At 43.0% G+C, this 22,410-nt stretch overlaps 1 protein-coding gene across 2 annotated transcripts in view; it reads right to left on the reverse strand.

Annotated features, from left to right (window-relative positions):
- pla2g6 (phospholipase A2, group VI (cytosolic, calcium-independent)) overlaps positions 1-21,472 on the reverse strand; it is a 131,587-nt gene extending 110,115 nt beyond the window's left edge. Inside the window, exons 1-2 of one of the 2 annotated variants that reach the window (XM_059954072.1) lie at positions 21,410-21,472; positions 6,879-7,093 (exon numbers count right to left, since the gene is read on the reverse strand). In XM_059954072.1, the coding sequence (XP_059810055.1) occupies positions 6,879-7,081 (203 nt within the window). In that variant the 5' untranslated portion in view covers positions 7,082-7,093; positions 21,410-21,472. Of the gene's footprint in view, positions 1-6,789; positions 6,811-6,878; positions 7,094-21,409 lie in introns of those variants that run through there. The other variant, XM_059954073.1, reaches the window with a different exon arrangement.
- Positions 21,473-22,410: the final 938 nt, after the last annotated feature.

Genomic DNA, 22,410 nt, shown 5'->3' on the forward strand with positions numbered 1-22,410 from the left:
GGCCGAGATCCTTCGTCAGGACTGAAGAAGGAGGGGGCAGGTGCCCTATAAAGAAGGTGGGGGGAGGGTGAAAAACCAATCAAAGGATAGATCAGGGGGTGGGGGAGGGGAAACAGGGAGGGAACAGGCAGGAGAGGTGAAGAAGGAATGTAAGGGGAAAGCACTATGGGTAGTAGAAGAAGGCAGAATTATGAGAGAGGTGACAGGCAGCTAGAAGAGGAGGCAGAGTGGAAGTGTGATAGGGGAAGGGAGAGGCAGGGAATTACTGGAAGTTGGAGAATTCGATGTTCATACTAAGGGGCTAGAGACTACGCAGACGGTATATGAGGTGTTGCTCCATGCATCATGGCAGTAGAGGAGGCCATGTATGGACATATCTGAATGGGGATATGGAGTCCTAACGAAAGATCTCGGCCCGAAACGTTGACTGCTCCTTTCAACGGATGCTGCCCAACCTGCTGAGTTCATCCAGTAAAATGTGTTGTTTTGCGTCAACAGCCAACACAGGAAGCAGCCCGCAAGTGTTGCCATGCTTCCGGTGCAAACGTAGCATTCCCTCAACCTATTAACCCTAACTTGCATGTTTATAAGGAATGCTGCCACAAGAAAGCAGCATCCATCCTCAAGGACTCCCATTATCCAGACTATGGCATCTTCACACTGCTGAGAAGAAAGGTGGTACAGGAGCCTTAAATCCCACACTATCAGGTTTAGTAATAGTTACACCCGACATCCATCAGGCTCATAAACCAGCAGGGATACATTCACTCACCCCAACTCTGAAATGATTCCACAACCTATGGACTCATTTTTAAGGACTCTACAACTCATGTTCTCAATATGTATTACTTATTTCTTTTATTATTATTGTTTTTTTTTGTAACTACACAAATTGTTGTCTTTTGCACACTTGTTGTTTGCCCGTCCTTGTATGTGTGAAGTTTTTCAATGATTTAGTCATGTTTCTTTTTCTTTACCTTAATGCTTGTAAGAAAATGAATCTCAGAGTAGAATATGGTGACAAATGTGTACTTCAATAATAAATTTACTTTGAACTTATGATAGGCTATATTTTTGACTGACGCTTCATCTTCCTGTTTTCGCTTGATGATAAAGATTAACATACCATTCAGCAAAGATGACTTTGCTCCATGCAAATAATAAAAGAAAATAAATCAATAATACTAAGTTATAGAATCATTGAAAGTGAGTCCAGGTTGTGGAGTCAGTTCTGTATTGTGGTGAGTATCTATGCTGCTTCAGGAACCTGAGGATTGTAGGGTAATAACTGTTGCTGAAGCTGGTGGTATGGGACTTACGGCTCCTGTATCTCCTGCCAACTGTAGTAGTGAGAAGAGATTGCTGGATGATGTGGATCCTTGATGATTGTATATATGTCGATATTTTGGAGCATTGAGAAGTTAACCAACAATGAGGCAGAAGTTCAAAGTATGTGTGCAGAATAAAACACTGAGATTCATGAGACATGAAACATCATGGAACCCATTTAAGAAAACAAAGGTCAAAGTTAATTTATTATTAAAACATATATACAAGTCTGAAATTTGTATTTCTCCAGATAGCCATGAAACAAAGAATGAACATGAAAGTCATTCAGAGAGATATATCAAAACCCCGTCCCCCAGACAAAATGAAACAGGAACATCGACCTCCAAAAAAAAGCAAAAGGTACGGGCAATAAAAAGACAAAGAATATAAAAACTGCAAATCTGTAAAAGTTCACAGTCTATAAACGGAATAGTCCAATCCGTAAATGGAAAACCACAATACCCTCCTCCAATATTACTGACATTCATCAAAAACTAGGGACACCACACAAACGCAGAGGCCTACCCATCCACCACAGGGAGCCACACACTGATAGGCCACTCACAGACTCCTTCTCCAGCAGAAATCAAAAGGCAGGCAGTCGGCACTGAAACTCGCCTGCCTTCTGCATTCGGCTCAATGTCTCAGGCTTCCTCGAAGATTTAATCATCAATCATTAAATGTTTTAAATGGCGAAACAGAGTCAAACATTGGCTCACAGCCCATCTCAAAGTTTCTTTGCATTGAGGCCGTCCCTGTACATGCTCGCTTCCTGGAATCTTCTCGGAGCCAGCAAAGCACTGGATCACTCAAACAATCTCCAAGCTGTAAATCACAGGCTCTAAACAATCCCAGAAATACATTTAAGATGAAAAACAGACATAAATGAAGGAAAACAGCTATTTTCATTTGCTATCTGGAAGATGTCGACTGAGGAAGAGTTGTACGCTCGCACCATCTTGACCAGAAAAAGACATGAGAAAAAGATGAAATTGCACAAAAGGCAAAAAGCAAACAAACACATAAAATATCCACATCAAACCAGGAACCCAGGAGAATTCAATCTAGTTCAGTTCAGTTCCATTCAGTGCTACTGGCCGACTGCAGACCGCAGAGCCAGTCTTCACTGAAGCACCTCAGTCCTCGTTGATTGCCTTGATCAAACTGTTCAAAAACAGCAAAGAAAAAGTAACCAGAATCCAGCAACATGTGCACCATGAACCTCAAAGTAGCCCAAAACGAGTCCATAGCCACGAGCCTTGCCGATGTGGACCCCAAGCCTCCTGCACTTTCCTCTGACAGCAGCCAGCTGGAGGCAAAGGAAGATCAGTCAGGTGCAGGCACAAACAGTGCTGAGCACACACCAACCAGTCCTCTGCTCTCATCTTCGTCAACTTCAACCTTGCTCAACGCTTCAATCGGAAAGAGGCGATGGAGTTGATCATGGGCTCGCATCCTCAATGCCTCAATTGGAGTGAAGCGATCATGTTGTCTCCAGGCTTCAGGCCACACACTCTGCTCCCAACCTCACAGAGTCTCTCTCTCAGAGACACCAATGCACCAGATCACTGAATTGGCCCCAAAACACACCATCAAAGTGTAAACCATGGAGCTTAATAGTAGAATCATATATGATAGAAGTAATGGTAAAAGTTGTTTTGTGAACTGTCTGCAGGGCTTCGCCTTTTGTAGCATTGTTCACTGGCATCATCTTGAAGCACCAATGACACAAATGTCCACATCAAACTATGAAAAAGGAACAGCGAATGAACCCTCCTTTGGATGTTGCATCCCAGCTGTCTACATGATATGGCAGTACAATTGAAGAGCAAGCTGTTGCCCAGGTAGCAGGCTACACCTCTCCATTCAGCTGATGAATCCAAAGGAATGGCAGAGACCAACAAAGTTTGGCACCAGTGGCATTGCAGGAGTTGCCAGTCAATGTTGAACTCAGCTTAGGACTGCTTCTCACTCAATGTAATAAGATCAAGGAACTGATTGTAGACTTCAGGAGAGGGAAACCAGAGGTTCATGAGGCAGTAATCATTGGAGGATCAGTGGTGGAGAGGGTCAGTAACTTTAAATTTCTGGGTGTCACTATCTCAAAGGACCTGTCCTAGAGCCATCGTATAAATATTGTGAAGAAAGCATGACAGTGCCTCTACTTCCTCAGGAGGCTGAGGAGGTTTGGCATGTTATCGAAAACCTTGGTAAACTTCAATAGATGTATGGTGGAAAGGGTGCTCATTGGCTGCATTATGGCCTAGTATGGGAACACCAATGTCTTTGAGCAGAAAGTCCGATAAAAGTTAGTGGATTTGTCCCAGTATATCACAGGTAAAACCCTCCCAACCATTGAGCACCTGTACATGAAATGTTGCCATAGACATAAGCAGCGTTCATCATCAAAGATCCTCACCACCTAGGCCGAGCTCTTTTCTCACTGCTGCTATCAGGTAGAAAGTATAGGTGCCTCAGGAATCACACCACCAAGTTCAAGAACAGTTACTATCCCTTAACCATCAGGCTCTTGACCAAAAGGGGAAAACTACACTCATTTAAGGACTCTGTAATGTTGTTATTTCATGCTCATTATTTATTATTATTTATTTATATCTGCATTTGCACAGTTTGTTTCCAGTTAACAGCTCCTGATGTTTACAGTTATTGTTCCATAGATTTGCTAAGTATGCCCGCAGTAAAAGAATCTCTGGGTTGTACGTGATGACATATTATGTGCTCTGATAATAAATTTTATTTTGAACTTAGGGGCTTCAGCTGCAGATTTTTCTTCAGGGTTTACTCCCAAAGCCTTCCCATGAGCGATACAGCACAAGGCAGCGGAGATTTGAGAGCAGAGTTTTCTTTCACCTAGAGGAGCTGCCAACCATGGCTGACGAGCTCCACCTGCCAAAAGCAATGGTTTTAAGGTGCCATTAACCCAGTTTTGCCTCTTCGCCCGTCAGTAGAAACATGTCCACCAGGCTTAGTGGCTAAGCCACACATGAAGGCCAGGAGCCAGACTTGGTTATCAAAGGCTACTTGAGACACATGCCATTGGGAGTACTTAATAGGTGGTGGGAGCTTATCGCCACTACCACTCCCCCCACCCCGCCCTGGGTATAACAACCTTAAGGAATGTAATTATGTAGCACTGATATCATATTGGAATAGGAACATGCTGATGGAAGAAGAGGTGCCAGTAGTCATGTTACATAGGTTAATTACCAATGACGGCATGTAATCAATTCTCTAACTTCTGGTAATTTGTCCCCAATCCCCCATCTGTTCTCCTCACCTGCCTATCACCTCTTGGTGACCTTAGTCTTTCCCTTTCTCCCATGGTCCACTCTCCTCTCCTAACAGATTCCTTCTACAGCCCTTTACTTTTTCCAGCTACCACCTCCCTTCATCCCTCTGACCCTCTGATAACCCACCTACCTTCATCTATCACCTTCTAGCTTGTACTCCTTCCCCTCCCCTATCTCCTTAATCTGGCTTTTTCCCCCTACCTCCACCTTCCTTTCCAGCCCTGATGAAGGGTGTTTGCCTAAACCTTAACTCTTCATTCCTTTTCATTGATGCTGCCTGACCTGCTGAGTTCCTCCAGAATTTTGTGCCTGTTACTCTGAATTTGCAGCATCAGCAGAATCTCTTGCAGTTAGTTACTAACCTCACATTTACTTCTACTGCCATTTATTACACAGGCAAAGCCTTCTGCCTCTGGATTAGTAAAGACTCTGGAATTAGAGTCTGATATCATAAAGCAAGTGTTAGCATCAGAGCTAATCATTGATAGGGGAATCGAACTAGGTCTAAGAGCATTGTGAAAATGTGCAAAGCAGTGACAATACAGGCCAGAATAGTCTATAATAAAGCATAACTCTCCACAGCCAGCTAAGTACAGGAATACAAAACCATTATCAAGGTATGCATCTGTCACCTTGAGATTTGTTTGCTTGCAGACACTTCTAGGAAAATAAATACAATCCAATTTATGAACAACTATACATAAAGAAAGACTGGCAAACAAACAATGATGCACTTCAGAGTGTGGTTTCTAGACTTGCAGTCTAATGCACGAATCATTAACGGCAGAGAAACAAGACAAATTGTGCAAACAAAAAATAAGCAAATAACACTGAGAACAAGAGTTGTAGAGTCCTTGAAAGTGAATCTGTAGGTTGTGGAATCAGTTCTGAGTTGAGGTGAGTGAAGTTATCCATGACAGTTCGGGCGCCTGATGATCGTAGGGCATCAACCGTTACTAAACCTGGTGGCGTGGGACCAAAAGCTCCTGTACCTGCTGCCCAATGTGAACAGATGAGGACAATTCAGCCTCTCAAGCATCTCAAGTATATCATTCAATATCATTGCTAACACATAGCCTAAATCTAAGAAGATGCTTTTCCTCCAACCTTTAATGCTTAGTCATACAGTACAGAAAAAGGCCCATTGATATCAATCCTACACTAATTCCATTTTTATTTTCCCTATTGCTTCTCCCCAGATCCTGCCACTTCCCTAGTAAAGGGGAATAGTGCATTGGAGCCAATTAGCCTACCAACTCTTAAGGGAATGTTGGATGAAACGCAATCACAGGAAGGACACGCAAACTCCACAAAGACAGGATCAGACCTGGGTTGCTGAAACTCTGAGGTGAAGAAAAACAACTGATCTAGCATGAACTGCCATATGCAGAAGAGAATTCCAAATTTCTATCACAATTGGTGTTAAACTATTTCCTAACCAAAGCAATTATTCCAATTTCCTGATTTTGACACAAAGCCTGGACTCACCAACTGCTGGAATTAACTTTTATTTAACTTTTCTTTCTGTTCCCTGAAAATGGGTCAATTCACCCCATACCTTAAATTGCCAGAAGTTCAAGTATTTCTTGTAACATTTCTTCATAGTTTAACCCTGAAGAAGACCAGGCATTAGTAAATTAGTCCAGAGAATCTTAGCTGGCTCTGGCAGCTTGACTGGTTGTATTTCCCAAAGGTATGACCACGTTCTGAAAAACTAAATATCCTCACTAAAAAAAATCAGAATTATAAAGAACAGATTTGGATCGAAGGCATCAGTTTGATACAAGGCAATTTAAACTTGGAGATATACATATCAGTAATGGTGTCAACAAAATGAAACCTCAGTTCTATACAATGAACAGAAATAATTATGAGGTGAGAGACAGGATGTCTGTCTTTACCATTTGGATCCAAAGTTACTCCTGAATGAAAAAACCTGTTCTTCACCACAATTAAAGTTTCACTAACAAAGTGGTCAGAACTATGTGGCACTTGAGAGTGTGGTTTCAAGATTTGCAGTTTAATTATGAGTCACTAACTGCAGAGAAACAAACCTGCTGTTTTTTTCCAGCAACAGGGTTTTTTTATCATTGAGAAACAGGGCATAAGATCATGCTATGTTGAATGAATCTCAAAGTAGTATACTTACTTTGATAATTAATTTTGACTTTGTTACTGAACAGGTGTCTCACAATGGTCCAGTGATCTTTCTGACTATTGCCCACAATAAGTTCTCACCTGAAGGCAGTCTGAGGCATGCTGGGATTGATAAGCAAGCAATCCCAGGACTGCATTGTACGGTAAAGCACCACTCGGTTATCATCCATGACTCGGTTGTAAGCTGCATACTCAGACAATGGGACCTCCCGTACACGGTAAGGATTGGCGAAGAGATTGGTCACAGTGTTCAAAGTCTCTACCAAGCGGCCAAAGAACTGCATCCCTACAAACACCTGAAAGAACAGAACATGAGGTGAGTTTGGAGGTAGAAGGCAGGAGGAATAAGAGAGTAAAAAAAGAAACGTTACCGTTTTATTTTTCATTATCACGCACAGATCACTCATTTCTACACCATCCTTTACAATCTTAACATTGTATCACCTTTCCTGAGGGTCAATCATTACTGCTTTGTACAAATAAGCTCCTCTTTCCTCCCGCATTCCAAAGATGAACAGGTTAATATGCTAATTGATTATATAAATGGGTAGCACAAGCTCATTGGACCAGAAGGGCCTGTTATGGTGCAGCAGTAGTAGTAGTAATGCAATCGTGGATTTTTATAAATAACGCTCAGGCATTTTAAGTTTAAGGGAAATCATAACAACTCCATTATTGTCCACCAAAGACAAAATACAAGGTGCGGTACAAACTTCACGTAATTACGTTATCACGTCAGACCAGCCTCTTAACGCAAACCGCAACTCAATGTCAGTAGGTGTGAATCACGCCTATTTCTACCCATTCCACCCTACACAGGCACCCCCAGAATTCACCAAAACGGACATTGTGAGCCTGTCCAGAGCTCCTCCCACCTCAGGTCCTATTTTCCATGGGTGGAGAAACAGCAGGTGCCCCTGGCTCGTCCAAAGGTGCGTTGACACGCTCATGGTCATGTTGTGATGTCAAGGGCATGGTAGTTGAATCCTCCAAATCTTGGTAGTCTGGTTTAAGGCAATCTACCGAAATACATTCATGTTTACCCTTCCTATGATAAAAATCTTTTCTCTCCATTCCAAAACGCAGAACAGGCCATTGTAAGAGTGCCTAAAGGGATGTTGATGTGCACTAAGCTGGACAAAAACAAATGAAGCAGAATGTAAGTCAACAGGAACTCAAGAGTGCCATATGCCATAATGGGAGTTAGGAATAGTTGCAAAGGAAATGAGTTTACTGAAGAGGGTGGAATGTTGTTGAGAGGCCAACCAGGCGGTCATGGTGTCAGGAATAAAATCTCCTGTCTGTACACCAACTCAGCCATAGATGACTACAGGTCATCTTTTGGAGCTGTTCTGAACCCAGCAGGACCCACGGGAGATGATCATGCCCACAATCATCAGCCAGGGAAGCCCTCAGAGCAGCCTTTAAGGAGCAGTGAAACCATTTGCGTAGGCCATTGTATTGCTGGTGATACTCCGCGGTGTGATGTAGCCTAACTTCAAGGATCTGGGCCAGCGCAGCCCAGAGGACATGTGAATTGGGGACCATGGTCAGAGGTAATGATGGATGGGGTGCCAAACCGAGCAACCCAGGAGCTGATGAACGCCTGAGCCATGTCTGTGGCCATCACTGATGCTAGCGGGACTACCTCTGGTCACCTGCCTGGTGGTAGGTCCACCATGGTAAGAAAGTGCATGAAACCACATGAGAGGGGAGCGTGGGGGGGTGGGAAGAGAAGCAACCAGGTCAACAGTGACAGGGTCAAACTGTCGCTCAGGGATCTCAAAAGCTGCCAATAGTGCCTGAATATGACAGCTATTTTTCACCCTGAGGCACACAACACAGGGTGCTGTGATGGCTTTCTCAGCCATCACACCTTTGCAGAAGGTGTGAAACCCTTCCCATCAAAAGCGTCATCGTGAGGATTTCCTGCTACCCTGCATTACTAAAAAAAAATTACAGGAGGTTTTAGATATGGTGAATTTCTATCACTGCTTCATTCTACGAGCTGCTGCTGAACTTGTGCTCCCTCTGTAGAGTGCTAATTACGTGGCTAATTATCCACGTCCTTTATAAGGCCGTGCCACACAAACTTTAGTGCAACCAGTTTATGTGAGGCCTTCCAGCCAGGATGGGGGAGGCCATAAATGCAGTGAAAAACAGTATGCCTCTAGTTTACGGGCACTATGGTGTGAGGGCAACTAGTTGAGACATCGCACAAGAGAGATTCCCCAGCTTCCCCAAACTTAATGTCAGCCAACTACAGGCCTGTGACTGCTGTTCAGTAAGTCTGGACCTCTGGGTCAGCAGCTTGGTTGGCTGCCATGTCGGCATAGTCAAACCATATGTGTATGGCCTCAACCCATAAGATTGGCCATGAGAACTTTCAGCCACTCCATTATTTTTCTCCTTGATGTGTTGTATGTCTGTTGTGAACTCTCATATGTAGGCCAGGTGGCATTGTTGCAGTGCAGAACAAGGGTCTGATATTTTGGCCATCGTGTACACAAGGGATTTTGTGATCAATGAACATTGTGAAATGGTGACCCTCTAGTAGAAAAAAAATCAGCAAGATAGAGACAGAAAAGCTCAGGATCAAACGTTATGTACTTCCTTTCAAGGGAATTGTGCTGCCAGCTGAAGGGAAGCAACTGCCACACACCTCCGACCAACTATTCATGCACAGCACCCACAGCATAGTCTGAAGCTTCAGTAGTAATGGCTTTAGATGCATCTGGGAGTGGGTATGCCAGTAGGGTCACATGGAAAGAGCTCATTTGGTGTCATCAAATGCTCTGGTCATGTCCGCTGACCAGTCAAGCACATGGTGGGGGCGTTGTCTTTAAGAGCACTCTACAGAGGGAGCACAAGTTCAGCAGCAGCTTGTAGAATGAAGCAGTGATAGAAATTCACCATATTTAAAACCTCCTGTAATTTTTTTTTAGTAATGCGGGGTAGCAGGAAATCCTCACGATGACGCTTTTGTTGGGAAGGGTTTCACACCTTCTGCAAAGGTGTGATGGCTGAGAAAGTTAATGATTGACAACCCATATTGGCACTTAGCAGGATTAGTAATCAATCCGTGTTGGCTTAAACACTCAAAAAGTGTGCAGAGATGAGATGCATGTTTGGATTTGGATGCACTGGCGACAAGTATGTCATCCAGGTGAACAAAAAGAAAATCTAAGTCTTGTCATACAGAGTCCATCAGCTGCTGGAAAGTCTGTGCTGCATTTTCAGCCCAAATGGCATGTGCAGAAACTCAAAAAAGCTAAATGGGGTTATCACAGCTATTTTGGGAATGTCCTCCAAGCCCACAGGCACCTGATGGTAGCCCCTAACTAAGTCAACTTCAGAAAAAATTAACTTTTGAGCTGAACGTGCTGAAAAGTCTTGTTTTGTGGGATCAGGTAACGATCAGGAGTGGTGACTTCGTTAAGGTGTCAGTAATTGCCAAATAGGCGGCAACCACCACTGCACTTAGGGACCATGTGGAGAGGCAAAGTCCAGGGGCTATCTGACCTGCACACAATGCCAAACCTTTCCATGTTGTCAAACTCAACCTTTGCAGTTGACAGCTTTTCTGGGTCCAGTCTATGCGCACGGGCATGTACCAATGTGATGCTCGATCCCATGTTTTGTGACTGTAGTTGAGAATGTGGGCTTGGTGAGGTTTAGGAGTCAAGTGAACTCACATGCACTTGACAGAGTTGCTGTGGGGAACTTAGTGGGGGTGCAGGATAGCGGCCCAAAGCCCTTGACATCCACAATCCAGCTGTTCTTGACATCAATTAACAGTCCTTGGGCACATAGAAAATCTGCGCAGAGCAGAGGTCCAGCCATTTTAGCCAGGATGAAGTCCGAAGTGTAATGTGGCCCACTGAAGCAGAGTGTCACCCCTTGTGTCCATAAGTATCAGGAGCCTGATGCTATTTGCAGCCTCCACCGAGGTTCTGTCACGCTTTACCTTCTCATCAATAGGTGATGCTGGCAGCACATTCACTTGAGCACCCATGTCACAAAAGAAGCATTCCCCTGAAAAGGTGTCTGTAATGAACAGTAGACAACTCTGGCAGCTGGAACTGCCAGTGTTCACTGACCACTGATATCCTGGTGCACGGGCACTGTCAAAGCTACAAGATGGTTGGCACTTCCTAGCGCTCATGGTAAAAGCATAGACCCAGTGTTGTCTGTTTCGCAGTCATGGGCATGCATGTGTTGGAGGCCCGCTGACCAGGTTTATTGAGGCAGGGAAAGGAGGAGGAATTTTACACTTCGGCCTCCGCTGAGTGTAGACTATAAGCCATTTTAGCAAGCTCCCTATGGTTCTTCATGGGTGTATTAGCAAAGCTTATTTAAAACTTGATCAGGCACTACTGCAGAAAGAGTTCTTTAAAAATAACACAAGGGTGGTGATTTCCCCAGGAGAGACAGCCTGTGGTCCATTAGCTCTAAAGGTCTAACATCCACCAGCTGGGTAAGGAGAGCAACTGTTAGGTGCAATTTGACTCCGATAGTCCAAGTCTGTAATGGGGAGCCTTCAGTGTGCGCTACATTTTGCTTTCAGGTGGGTTTTCAAGTAGACAAAACACTCTTGCTGCCGAGGAACTACGAAGCAATGCTGCTATGTATACACTTGCCCCTTGCAGGATCTATCCTCATGTTTTCCTTCAAAATTTAACCTGAACATTTCATTTGATCACTTTTATGCAACATCCCTACCTTCTCACATTTACCTTGAGTGGGGCACTTGACGTTTAGCCTTAACTTGACAATAGTTCCCCACTGCATTCTCGAGACAGAATGCAGAACAATACAGTACATGAACTGCCCCTTTGGCCTGCGATGTCTGTGTTGAGCATGATCTAGATTAAACTAATCCCTTCTGTCTGCACATCATCTATACCCTCTATTCCCAGCCCATCTAAAAGCTCCCTTAGATTACGGTTTTCTAAATGGCTGACCTTAAATTGTTGTTGCACTGGGAGTTACCACTGCCCACCACTGCGTATCCCCAAACAATTCTGCTAAAAGGCTTATTGGGATTTCAAGTTTTTACTTCTTAGAATGATAACATACCTAGAAAATAAACTTGTATTTTCCCTCTTCTGAACTACTCTGTATTCCTTTTGTTTCAGATTTCTAGTATTTCATATTATCAAAAACAGGTTTAATTGAACTAAAAATCTAAAGGACTATCGCCTTCTTCTATATCCTCCATTCGGTGTTATGGATATTTGTACACTTGGACGCCCAGAGGCTAAATGAGTCAGAAACAGCACATTTCAGCAGTGCCTTCTAATTATATAGAGATATCACACAAGCCATTTAAATGTGATTTTCCTCTCTGAACTAGAACACATCATGTCTTGACTTGTACTGACTACAATTTAGTCATCTGCTCACCAGATTGGTTACTAGTTAGACAGCATTTCTGTTGTAGAACTCACACCTATTCATGATTTTTGAATGTCCTGTTCTTCATCTCTAACGTTAATGGAATGTACAAATACAGAACAGTATTCTCATGTGCCAAAAGAACATTTCTTCTCCCCCACCCCCTTCCCGGTGCCTCCCTTCTTGACCTGGTGAGTGCACTCAGCTTTTTCAGCATTGATGTCTGATTTCCACCATCAGCGATATTTTGCTTTTGTTTATTAAACACTCATTACAAATTCCAAAATTACAGTCAAGGTGCCAAACCATAAGTAAGCAATTGTGAATGGCAATCCGATAAAGTGAAATCCAATTTGCAGCAAAGTCTTGCATCAGCAGTTCTAAAGATTTAAAATAATTTTAGTCCTATTATAGTAACAAGATTACATATGATTACAGATAAGAGATAACCTTAGCGGCAAGTACTACAAAGAAAAGTTGAAACACCTAGCTTGGAAGCAAACATTTTAAATTTAATTCTCTGCTATACATCAGAGAAATACAGGATGCGGTGTCATGATTCAAACAATTGTAACGTCTCAGGTTTGCCTGAGGAGTTTAGTTATCCTAACTGTTCTAAGAGAAGATTAAAAAAAATAGTTTTAGCATGTAGGCAATTGGAGATAAAAGCAGAAATATCAATCCTTGATATGATTTAAAAACTTCTAATCTTTCAATCTCAATGAAGCCATTCAAGCACATGTAAACACAATATTTAAGCCTATGCATTTTGCATAATAAATCAATTTCAGCTTGCTTGTTTTTCCTAATCAATTTTAATAAATTATAATAATAAAATCACAATGACTGAAAGTAAATTATAGGAATCCATCTTAACGAACAGTCTTGATGAAGGGCAACATATAAAGTCAGACACTTCAGTAGCTTTTGTAATTATATTCCAGTATGGAACATTAATCAACAAGATTATAATTTGACTTTATTTTTTAAAATATTGATTTCCTGCTTGCTAAAGATAGTACACTGTACTAGACTGCATGAACTGATCCAAGTGATATGATCTACATACAAACATAAATTAAGATCAGGAGGCCACTCGTCCCATCAAGCTATTTAATAAGACTGTGGATGATCAGACTGTGAGCTCAACTCTATGTTTACAACTATACTCTCAAAGACCTTCTACTTCTACTCTCTTGCTCATCTTGAATCCATCCAGCTCTGCCTTAAAAATATTTAAAGACTTGACCTCAACTGATATTTGTGGAAGAAATTTCCAAAAATTCACACCCACAGGAGAAAACATGTTGCCTTATCTATCAAAATGAATGACTCATTTTAAAAGTCACTAGTTCCAGATTCTTCCACAAGAGGGAAAATAGTTTCCACATCTACCCTCTGCACCTAATGACATTCATCAATAATGACATTTTTGTCCCTCTTCCCTCCGGGAGAAGGTTCAGGAGCTTGAAGATTCATACGGCCAGATTTGGGAACAGCCTCTTTCCAACTGTGATAAGACTACTGAACGGATCCTGACCCGGATCTGGGCCGTACCTTCCAAATATCTGGACCTGACTTGCACTACCATACTTCCCTTTTCTATTTTCTAATTATGATTTATAATTTAAATTTTTATTATATTTACTTCAATTTGTACATCAGGAAGCGCGAAGCGTAGAATCAAATATCGCTGTGATGATTGTACGCCCTAGTATCAATTGTCTGGGGACAATAAAAGTAAAGTATATTCATGTCTCACTTCTCTGAACTCCAGCAGATATAAGTTTAGCCAATTCAATCTTTCATCAGAAGACACTCCACCCATTCAAGGTATTAGTCAACAAGTCATTCCCAGGTTAGGGAAGAGTTCCCTTCCTGTAAATTCTTTGTTTTCACATGGCAGAAAATGCCAATAGGGCCTTACCAGCCAGCAAATCTCCTCTCAAATGCTAATTTTATATGTACACGTTGTACTTAAATTCAAGTTAAAGTTCAATTGTCATTCAACCATACAGCTAAATGAAACAGTGTTTGTCCGAGCCCAAGGTGCAAAACACAGTCACACACAGCACATACAGTCATAAAATAATATTGGCACAAGACCCTGAGTGGCAGAGCCTGAAGATTAACACTGCATGGGATATTGGGAATTTAATAAATTGGTAATCTGTAAGATGGGGAAGACCTGCAGTTTACTTTCTTCTAACTGCTTCCAATACACAGACATTCTCTCTTAAGTAAGCATAGTACACAGTACACCAGATGTGGGTCCATCAGTACTCGACATAACATCTATTTTCCCTAATGTTGGATTAAGGTCCAGATTGTTGTTTCTATTGTGCTGCCAATAAGAAAGCATCATCCATCATCAAGAACACTCACTGCTGCAGAATTTGCCGACGATATGAAGACAGGTGGAGGGGCTAGTAGTTTTGAGGAAGCAGTAAGGCTAGAGAAGGACTTAGATTAGAATGCGCAAAGACGTGGCAGATGGAATATAGTGTCGAGAAGTGTATGGTTATTCACTTCGGTAGAAGAAATTAAAGAGTTGGCTATTTTCTAGATGGAGAGAAAATCCATAAAACTGAGGTACAAAAGGACTTGGGAGTCCTTGTGCGGGAGTTCCTAAAAGTTAATTTGCAGGTTGAGTCTTTGGTGAGGAAGGCAAAAGTGATGTTAGCATTCTTTTCAAGACTACTAGAATATAAAAGCAAGGATGTAATGTGAAACTTTATGAAGCAATGGTGAGACCTCACCTGGAGTACTGTGAGCAGTTTTGGCCCCCTTAGAAAGGACGTGCTGAAACCTATCAATTGGTGAAAGATCTTGACAGAGTGGATGTGGAGAGGATGCTTCCTATGGTGGGAGAGGACACAGCCTCAGAATAGAGGGGCATCCTTTTAGAACAGAGATGAGGAGAAATTTCTTTCATCAGAGTCACGGATCTGTGGAATTCTCTGCCACCAGCAGCTGTGGAGGCCAAGTCTTTAATGTATATTTAAGGCAGAAGTTGATAGATTCTTGACTGGTCAGGGCATGAAGACGGGAGATTGGGGCTAAGAGGAAAATTGGATCAGCCATAATGAAATGGCAGAGCAGACTTGATAGGACAACTGGCCTAATTCTTATGGTCTAATCATCCAGGCCATGCCCTCTTCTTGCTACTACCATTGGGCAGGAGGTTTGATTCCACACCACCAGGAACAGTTATTATCCTTCAAGCACCAGCTCCTAAACCTCTGTGGATAACTTTAGACACCTCAACTCTGAACTGCTTTTACAACCTACAGACTCATTTTCCAAGACTCTACAACTCAGTCTCAGTTTTATTATTTTATTTATACACTGTTTGTCTTCTTTTACTCATTGGTTGTTTGTCAGTCTTTGCTTATATATAGTTTTTCCATCAATTCTATTATATTTCTTTATTTTCCTATAAATGCCTGAAAGAAATTTAATTTCAAGGTATTATATAGTGACATACACACTAATTATAAATTTAATTATAAATTTACTTTGACTTTGTAGTTTTTGCTTTCTTTCAGCTTGCTTACATGCTTGTATAATCATCTTGTTTATCTGTAAACTTTTAGTCTTTGCAGCATATTTGGTTTAATATTTCCATAGTTTCTTTGCAAAACTGAGGTGCAACTTAGTTAATACCTCTTAATGTTTCTAATCTAAACTGGTTCAGTCCAGTTTGCTCAGGGACTGTTTGCCCTCTCCAGTTCGGGAGAAGGCTACGTAGCATCTGCACCAGGACAACCAGACTCAAAAATGATTACTCTCCCTAAGCGGTAAGGCTGATCAACACCTCCACTCACTAACCCACCCCTTCACACCCCCAAATACCACTACTTTATCATTTCCTGTCAGAGGCACCTTGTATACAGACACACCTGTGCCTCGTACCATTTTATGGATATACAATCTATATAAGCTATCTTATGTATTTACATTTACTGTTTTTTTTACTGTTGCGTTATTATAGCCAGATTAGAGGCATTCAACTCTGGAGATCAAGAGTGCCATCTTATTGGCTCTTCACACAACTCTGGAACAACTAAGCAGCATCCATCATCAAAGGTCCTCACCACCCAGGCCATGCTCTTTTCTCACTGCTGCCATCAGATAGAAGGTACAAGTCAGGACTCACACCACCAGGTTCAAGAACAGTTACTATCCCTCAACCATCAGGTTCTTGAACAAAAGGGGATAACTATACTCATTCGATTTCTGGTGTTCCCACAACTGATTATCTCACTTTAAGGACTCTATATTATTATTTTATACTCGTTATTTATTGCTATTTATTTATATTTGCATTTGCACAGTTCGTTGATAACTGATCCTGTTTACAATTCTGTTCTATAGATTTGCTAAGTATGCTCACAGGAAAAAGAATTTGCTAAGTATGCTCACAGGAAAAAGGATCTCAGGGTTACAGCAGGTGACACACATGTATAAATTTTACTTTGAACTTGATCTTATCGTGTGGTTTCTGTGCTGCAGTGGATCAGAGTAACAATTTTCATGTTCTCCTTTATGCTTAAGTACTGAAATGACATTAAACTACCTTGAAAGTTGGCAGGATAAAAGGAAAGCATAAGTACTGAAATGACATTAAACTACCTTGAAAGTTGGCAGGATAAAAGGAAAGCATCTGATTATATTTCTTTATTAGTTCTTTACTTGCCTTGCTTGCTGCCACAGTCTGACCCTGTCAAATCTGTACTATGATGAACATCTAATAACACAGCTGTAACCATAAGATTCTTGCCTCATTCTCGACCTTCTGGACAAGATCATATCCAGATCTATTCCGATCTACCCACTATATTTGCATGAAACTCTTTTGCAAATCATACATTAGAACACTCAGGTCCCTCTGCATCTCCAAGCTCAGCAATCTCACTATTCAGACAAAATAGCCGATTTCTGATTTTTCCACATGGAACTCCACTTGGCAAATCTAACAGGTAGGCTCACAGGTAGCCACAAAGCAAGAAAGAACCCAATTTGAAGAAAAAAAGTAGTAAAATATAGAAGACCAACATTAAATGCATAAGAGAAAGAAAACAAATACAAATCACGCAAACAATTGAAGTGAACAACAGCGTTCTAAATCAATAATAAGTCCTTAGATCCAAACCCCAGAGTAGCTCCAGTGTAACTTTGTCACATGGTGTGAGCAGAATCATCTGCAGCTTAATGTGAAAAAGACTAAGGAGCTGGTGGTGACCCCTGTTTCCATCCAAGGGGTCAGTGTGGACATGGCGGAGGATTACAAATACCTGGGGATACGAATGGACGATAAACTGGACTGGTCAAAGAACACTGAGGCTGTCTACAAGAAGGGTCAAAGCTGACTCTACTTCCTGAGGAGACTGACGTCCTTTAACATCTGCCGGACGATGCTGAGGACGTTCTAAGAGTCTGTGGTGGCCAGTGCTATCATGTTTGCTGTTGTGTGCTGGGGCAGCAGGCTGAGAGTAGCAGACACCAACAGAATCAACAAACTCATTCGTAAGGCCAGTGATGTTGTGGGGGTGGAACTGGACTCTCTGACAGTGGTGTCTGAAAAGAGGATGCTGTCCAAGTTGCATGCCATCTTGGACAACGTCTCCCATCCACTCCATAATGTACTGGTTAGGCACAGGAGTACATTCAGCCAGAGACTCATTCCACCCAGATGCAACACTGAGCATCATAGGAAGTCATTCCTGCCTGTGGCCATCAAACTTTACAACTCCTCCCTCAGAGTGTCAGACACCCTGAACCAATAGGCTGATCCTGGACTTATTTCCACTTGGCATGATTAACATTATTATTTGATTATTTATGGTTTATATTGCTAAATTTCTTCACTATTCTTGGTTGGTACGACTGTGATGAAACCCAATTTCCCTCAGGATCAATAAAGTATGTCTGTCTGTCTTTAGCCCGGAGAAGCCCAAAGCTTTACTTATCAGTTCATTATATTTGCAGGCATGGAGCACAGCAGCCAGGACAATATTCATAGCCTCAACGCCATGGAGTTGTCCATCGTGGATAAAGTGTGAAATAGGTTTTCATCCTGACCAACACCGTCTTTTCAGTCTATCTAGGCCGGCATTTAAATTGACCCAACGACAGAACAGCGAAAGGTTCTAGCACCCTGGAAGAAGGACTGAAGACTGCAGAGGGTGAGTGAAACTGGCTCTCGCCTCCGACCTTGGCCAGTGTTTAAATTGTCTAAACAGCCTATTGTACCTCGCCCCACTGCTGCAAATGCTCCTTGCATTAGGACTCAGGCACCAGGCCTAGACCACGCTGCCCAGCGACTTGCACCAGACCCAGATTTTGTCACCCAGCCCGAAGCTGCTCTCAAGCCCTTCAAATCAGCTCCAACCTGAGCCCGTTGTATGAGCATCAAAATCAAATCTCCTCTGCCCAGGCCCCGACTTCTCCTCTCAGCACCCAGAATAATCCAATCTTGCTCCTCAGCCAGCTATACGGGCATCTGAACTCCACCTATCTACAATGATTCATTCCCCCCCCCCCCCCAAAACTCACCTCACTATCATTCGTCCCTTCACTGTTTGCGGTGATAATTTAACACAATTTACCTCAGAAAAGGTATTTTTAGTGATGTTTTTAATTGGATTTCTTAGCTTTTTGACTACCAGAAAGCTGTGACACACGTTCAGTAGTGCCATCCTGAACATTATAAAGGTCTCTGTATTGAGTTGGACCGTCACCTAATGATCAGTCCTCATTTGACACTGAATCACCAAACTCCAGGTTGCCAGACGATTCACAGGCTCACCAAATTTGGGAAGTAAACCAGCCATGGTCGTTAGAGATGCTGAGGAGTATTAGGTATACCTGCACGACTGCTTATTAATGCAAATATCAAATCAGCCAAACAAGGAGCAGCAACTTAATCGATAAAAGTGTGCAGACATGGTCAAGAGGTTTAGTTGTTGTTCAGACCAAACACCAGAATAGGGAAGAAGTGTGATTTAAGTAATCTTGACTGGAATGATTGTTGGTACCAGACGGATTGGTTTGAATATCTCAGAAACTGCTGATCTCCTGGGATTTTCATGCTCAACGATCTCTAGAGTTGACGGAAAACAAGAGGAACAACAAAAATCATATCCAGTAAGCAGCAGTTCTGTGGGGGAAAAAGCCTTGTTAATGGGTGTGGTCAGAGGAGAATGGCCAGGCTGGTTCAAGCTGACATGACGGCGATAACAACTCAAATAATCACACGTCACCACAAGCTTCAGAGCTGTGTGTCAGAGTCAGACATAGCTATAAGCAGCACTAGGGCCCCACAGAGGACTGTACTGGCTCCCTTCCTGTGTACCTGTATACTTCAGGTTTTAGATACAACACTATATGACATCTGCAGAAATTCTGATGACTCAGCAATAGTTGGGTGCATAAAGGGAGGATGAATACAGGGCCCTGCTGGAGGACTTTGTCAAATGGTGCGAGCTGAATCATCTGCAGCTCAACATCAATAAGACAATGGAGATGGTGACGGACTTTAGGAAGACTAAGCCTGCACTGCTCCCTGTGAGGACACAGATGTGGTGAGGACCTGGGGTGCACCTGGATGACAGACAGACATACTTTATTGATCCTGAGGGAAATTGGGTTTCGTTACAGCCACACCAACCAGGAACAGTGAAGAAATATAGCAATATAAAACCATAAATAATTAAATAATGATGTTAATTATGCCAAGTGGAAATGACAGACTTGAGTGGAGCATCAACCCAGAGGCTGTGTACAAGAAGGGCCAGAGTTGCCTTTACTTCCTGGGGAGACTAAGGTTGTTTGGTGTACGCAGGCCTCTCCTTCACAAGTTCTACCAGTCTGTTGTCAGCAGTACAATCTTCTATGCAATGGCATCAACATGGGTGATGCCAACAGGCTCAATAAACTGATTTGAAAATCTGGCTTTGTTATAGGTGTCAAATGGGACACACTGGAGGCTGTGGTAGAACAAATTATGGAATTCTGGACAATGTTTCTCACCCTCTGCATGCCACCTTGGCTGAACAGAGGAGCACTTTTACTAACAGACTGAGACAACTGTGCTGCTCCAAGGAGCACTATATGAGGTCATTCTTACCCTTGGCCATTAGGCTCTATAATGAGTCAATATATGGCCAGGGAAATGATGACTGTTTGAGGTAATTACACAATTACCTTTATTGCTGTTTTTTCCACACATATGTAAGTTATGTATAATTTACATTAACATGTTTGTCCTCATCTTGAAACGTACTGCACTGCTGCTAAAAGGCTCATTTTCATTGTATTTAGAGCCAATATATGCATGCCTATGACAATATTGATCTTCAACTAGGTTTAAGGAGAAAAGGGAAGGATTTAAAAGGGACAACTTTTTCTCCCCTGCACAGAGTGTAAATGGGTATGTGGAACAAGCAGCTAGATGAAGTGTTCAAGTATAATGACATTTAGTATACATTTGGACAGTTGTGTAGATAGAAAAGGTTTGGAGGAAAGTGGACCAAACACAGGCAAATGAGACAAGGTCAGATGGCAACAACACACAGATGCTGGAACTCCAGTGGATAGCATCAATGGAGAAAAATGGACAGTCTACACTTCAGGTGCAGACCCTTCTTCTCAACCTCATTAAGGTCTCCACCCAAAATGTGAACTTCCCTTTTTCAAGATGCTGCCATTCCCAGAGTGTCTCTCTCCAGATGCCAGCATCTGCAGTTTCTTCGAAGGCAAAGTCCAGCTGATTGCCAAGCCTACAACTACGCGTAATGGCATCACCCAGCACGCAGCAGAGACAACGTGTTCACAATTTGCGCCTCCAGGTTCAGGTGGATGCCTTAGTCAGCATGCACATGCTGGGCCGAAGGGCTTGCCTCCGTGTTGCATAACTCCACGAGGAAATATAGTGGGGAGTGCAGTGGGATGGATGTGTGAGCTGGCACAGACCCAATGAGACGAGAGGCCTCCCGCATTGTACTGTAGCTGAGAAACACGAGCACAAGGCGAGCTGATGCCACCATCACACTGTGCCTCACTGAGCTGGGATGCTGACCACCCCCGGGCTGCCACCGACCCCCGCCGCCAAGGATGCTGCATTCCTCAGGCCTGGCCCCGCTGTCATGGAAACTGCCCCTCACTCAAACCCAACACCCACTAAACTCCCCGTCAACGAAAACTCCATTTACCTGAAAACGAAACCAAGCTCCCTCGCCAGCCCGACGGACAGCCGCCTCAGCCAATCGGCTCCAGAACACGCCACCGGATAACCAATCGTTGGGCTACGTGGAAAGAGGTTGGATCGCCTCATGTGACTGTCGGCGAACCAGGGCGGATGTCGACTCATTGTCATGTTGCTCCGTCTCTGAGGACAGCATGAGGAGCGCCATCTTTGATACGGGCAGTGTGGCACGAAGATCATTAGGAGAATCACAAACAGTCTTGGTGAAGGGTCTCGGCCCGAAACATTGACTGTGTACACTTTTCCATAGATACTGCCTGGCCTGCTGAGTTCCTCCAGCATTTGTGTGCTGCTAGGAGGCTATTTTGATCGCAATCTATTAGCTTCCTTAACTAGTATTGCCTGCTGTACTGGAGGCGAATTTTCATCGATAGATGTCATTGTCTTACTCTATCATAGAATTCTCATGCAATCAAAATGAAATTCCAAGAAAATGCACCAATAAAAGCATATGGTATGTTGTCTCCCGGATGTCAGGGCCCGGGACATCTCAGATCGAGTTCTCAGCATCCTTAAGTGAGAGGGTGATTAGCCAGAGGTCACGGTCCATGTAGGTGCCAACGGCATGGGTAGGTAGAGTGACAAGGATCTGCAAAGGGAGTTCAGGGAGTTACTACTAAGTTAAGGGCAGGACTTCCAGGGTTGTGATCTCAGGATTGATATCCATGCCACGTGCTACTGAGGCCAGAACTAGGAAGATTATACAGTTCAACATGTGGCTAAGGAGTTGGTGTAGGAGGGAGGGCATCAGAATTTTGGATCACTGGGCTCCTTCCAGGGTACAGAAGAGATTATTTGCCCCTGAACTGGAAAGGGACAACTATCCAAGCGGGGAGGTTTGTTAATGCTGCATGGTGGGGTTTAAACTAGAGTTGCAGGGGTACAGGAACCAGAGTGCCAGAAGTGGAGAGGTTGTGGAGACAGATTTTGGTAACACCTCAGACAAAG

The sequence above is a fragment of the Hypanus sabinus genome, chromosome 29 (genome assembly GCF_030144855.1).
Source record: "Hypanus sabinus isolate sHypSab1 chromosome 29, sHypSab1.hap1, whole genome shotgun sequence".
Taxonomy (NCBI): Eukaryota; Metazoa; Chordata; class Chondrichthyes; order Myliobatiformes; family Dasyatidae; genus Hypanus; species Hypanus sabinus.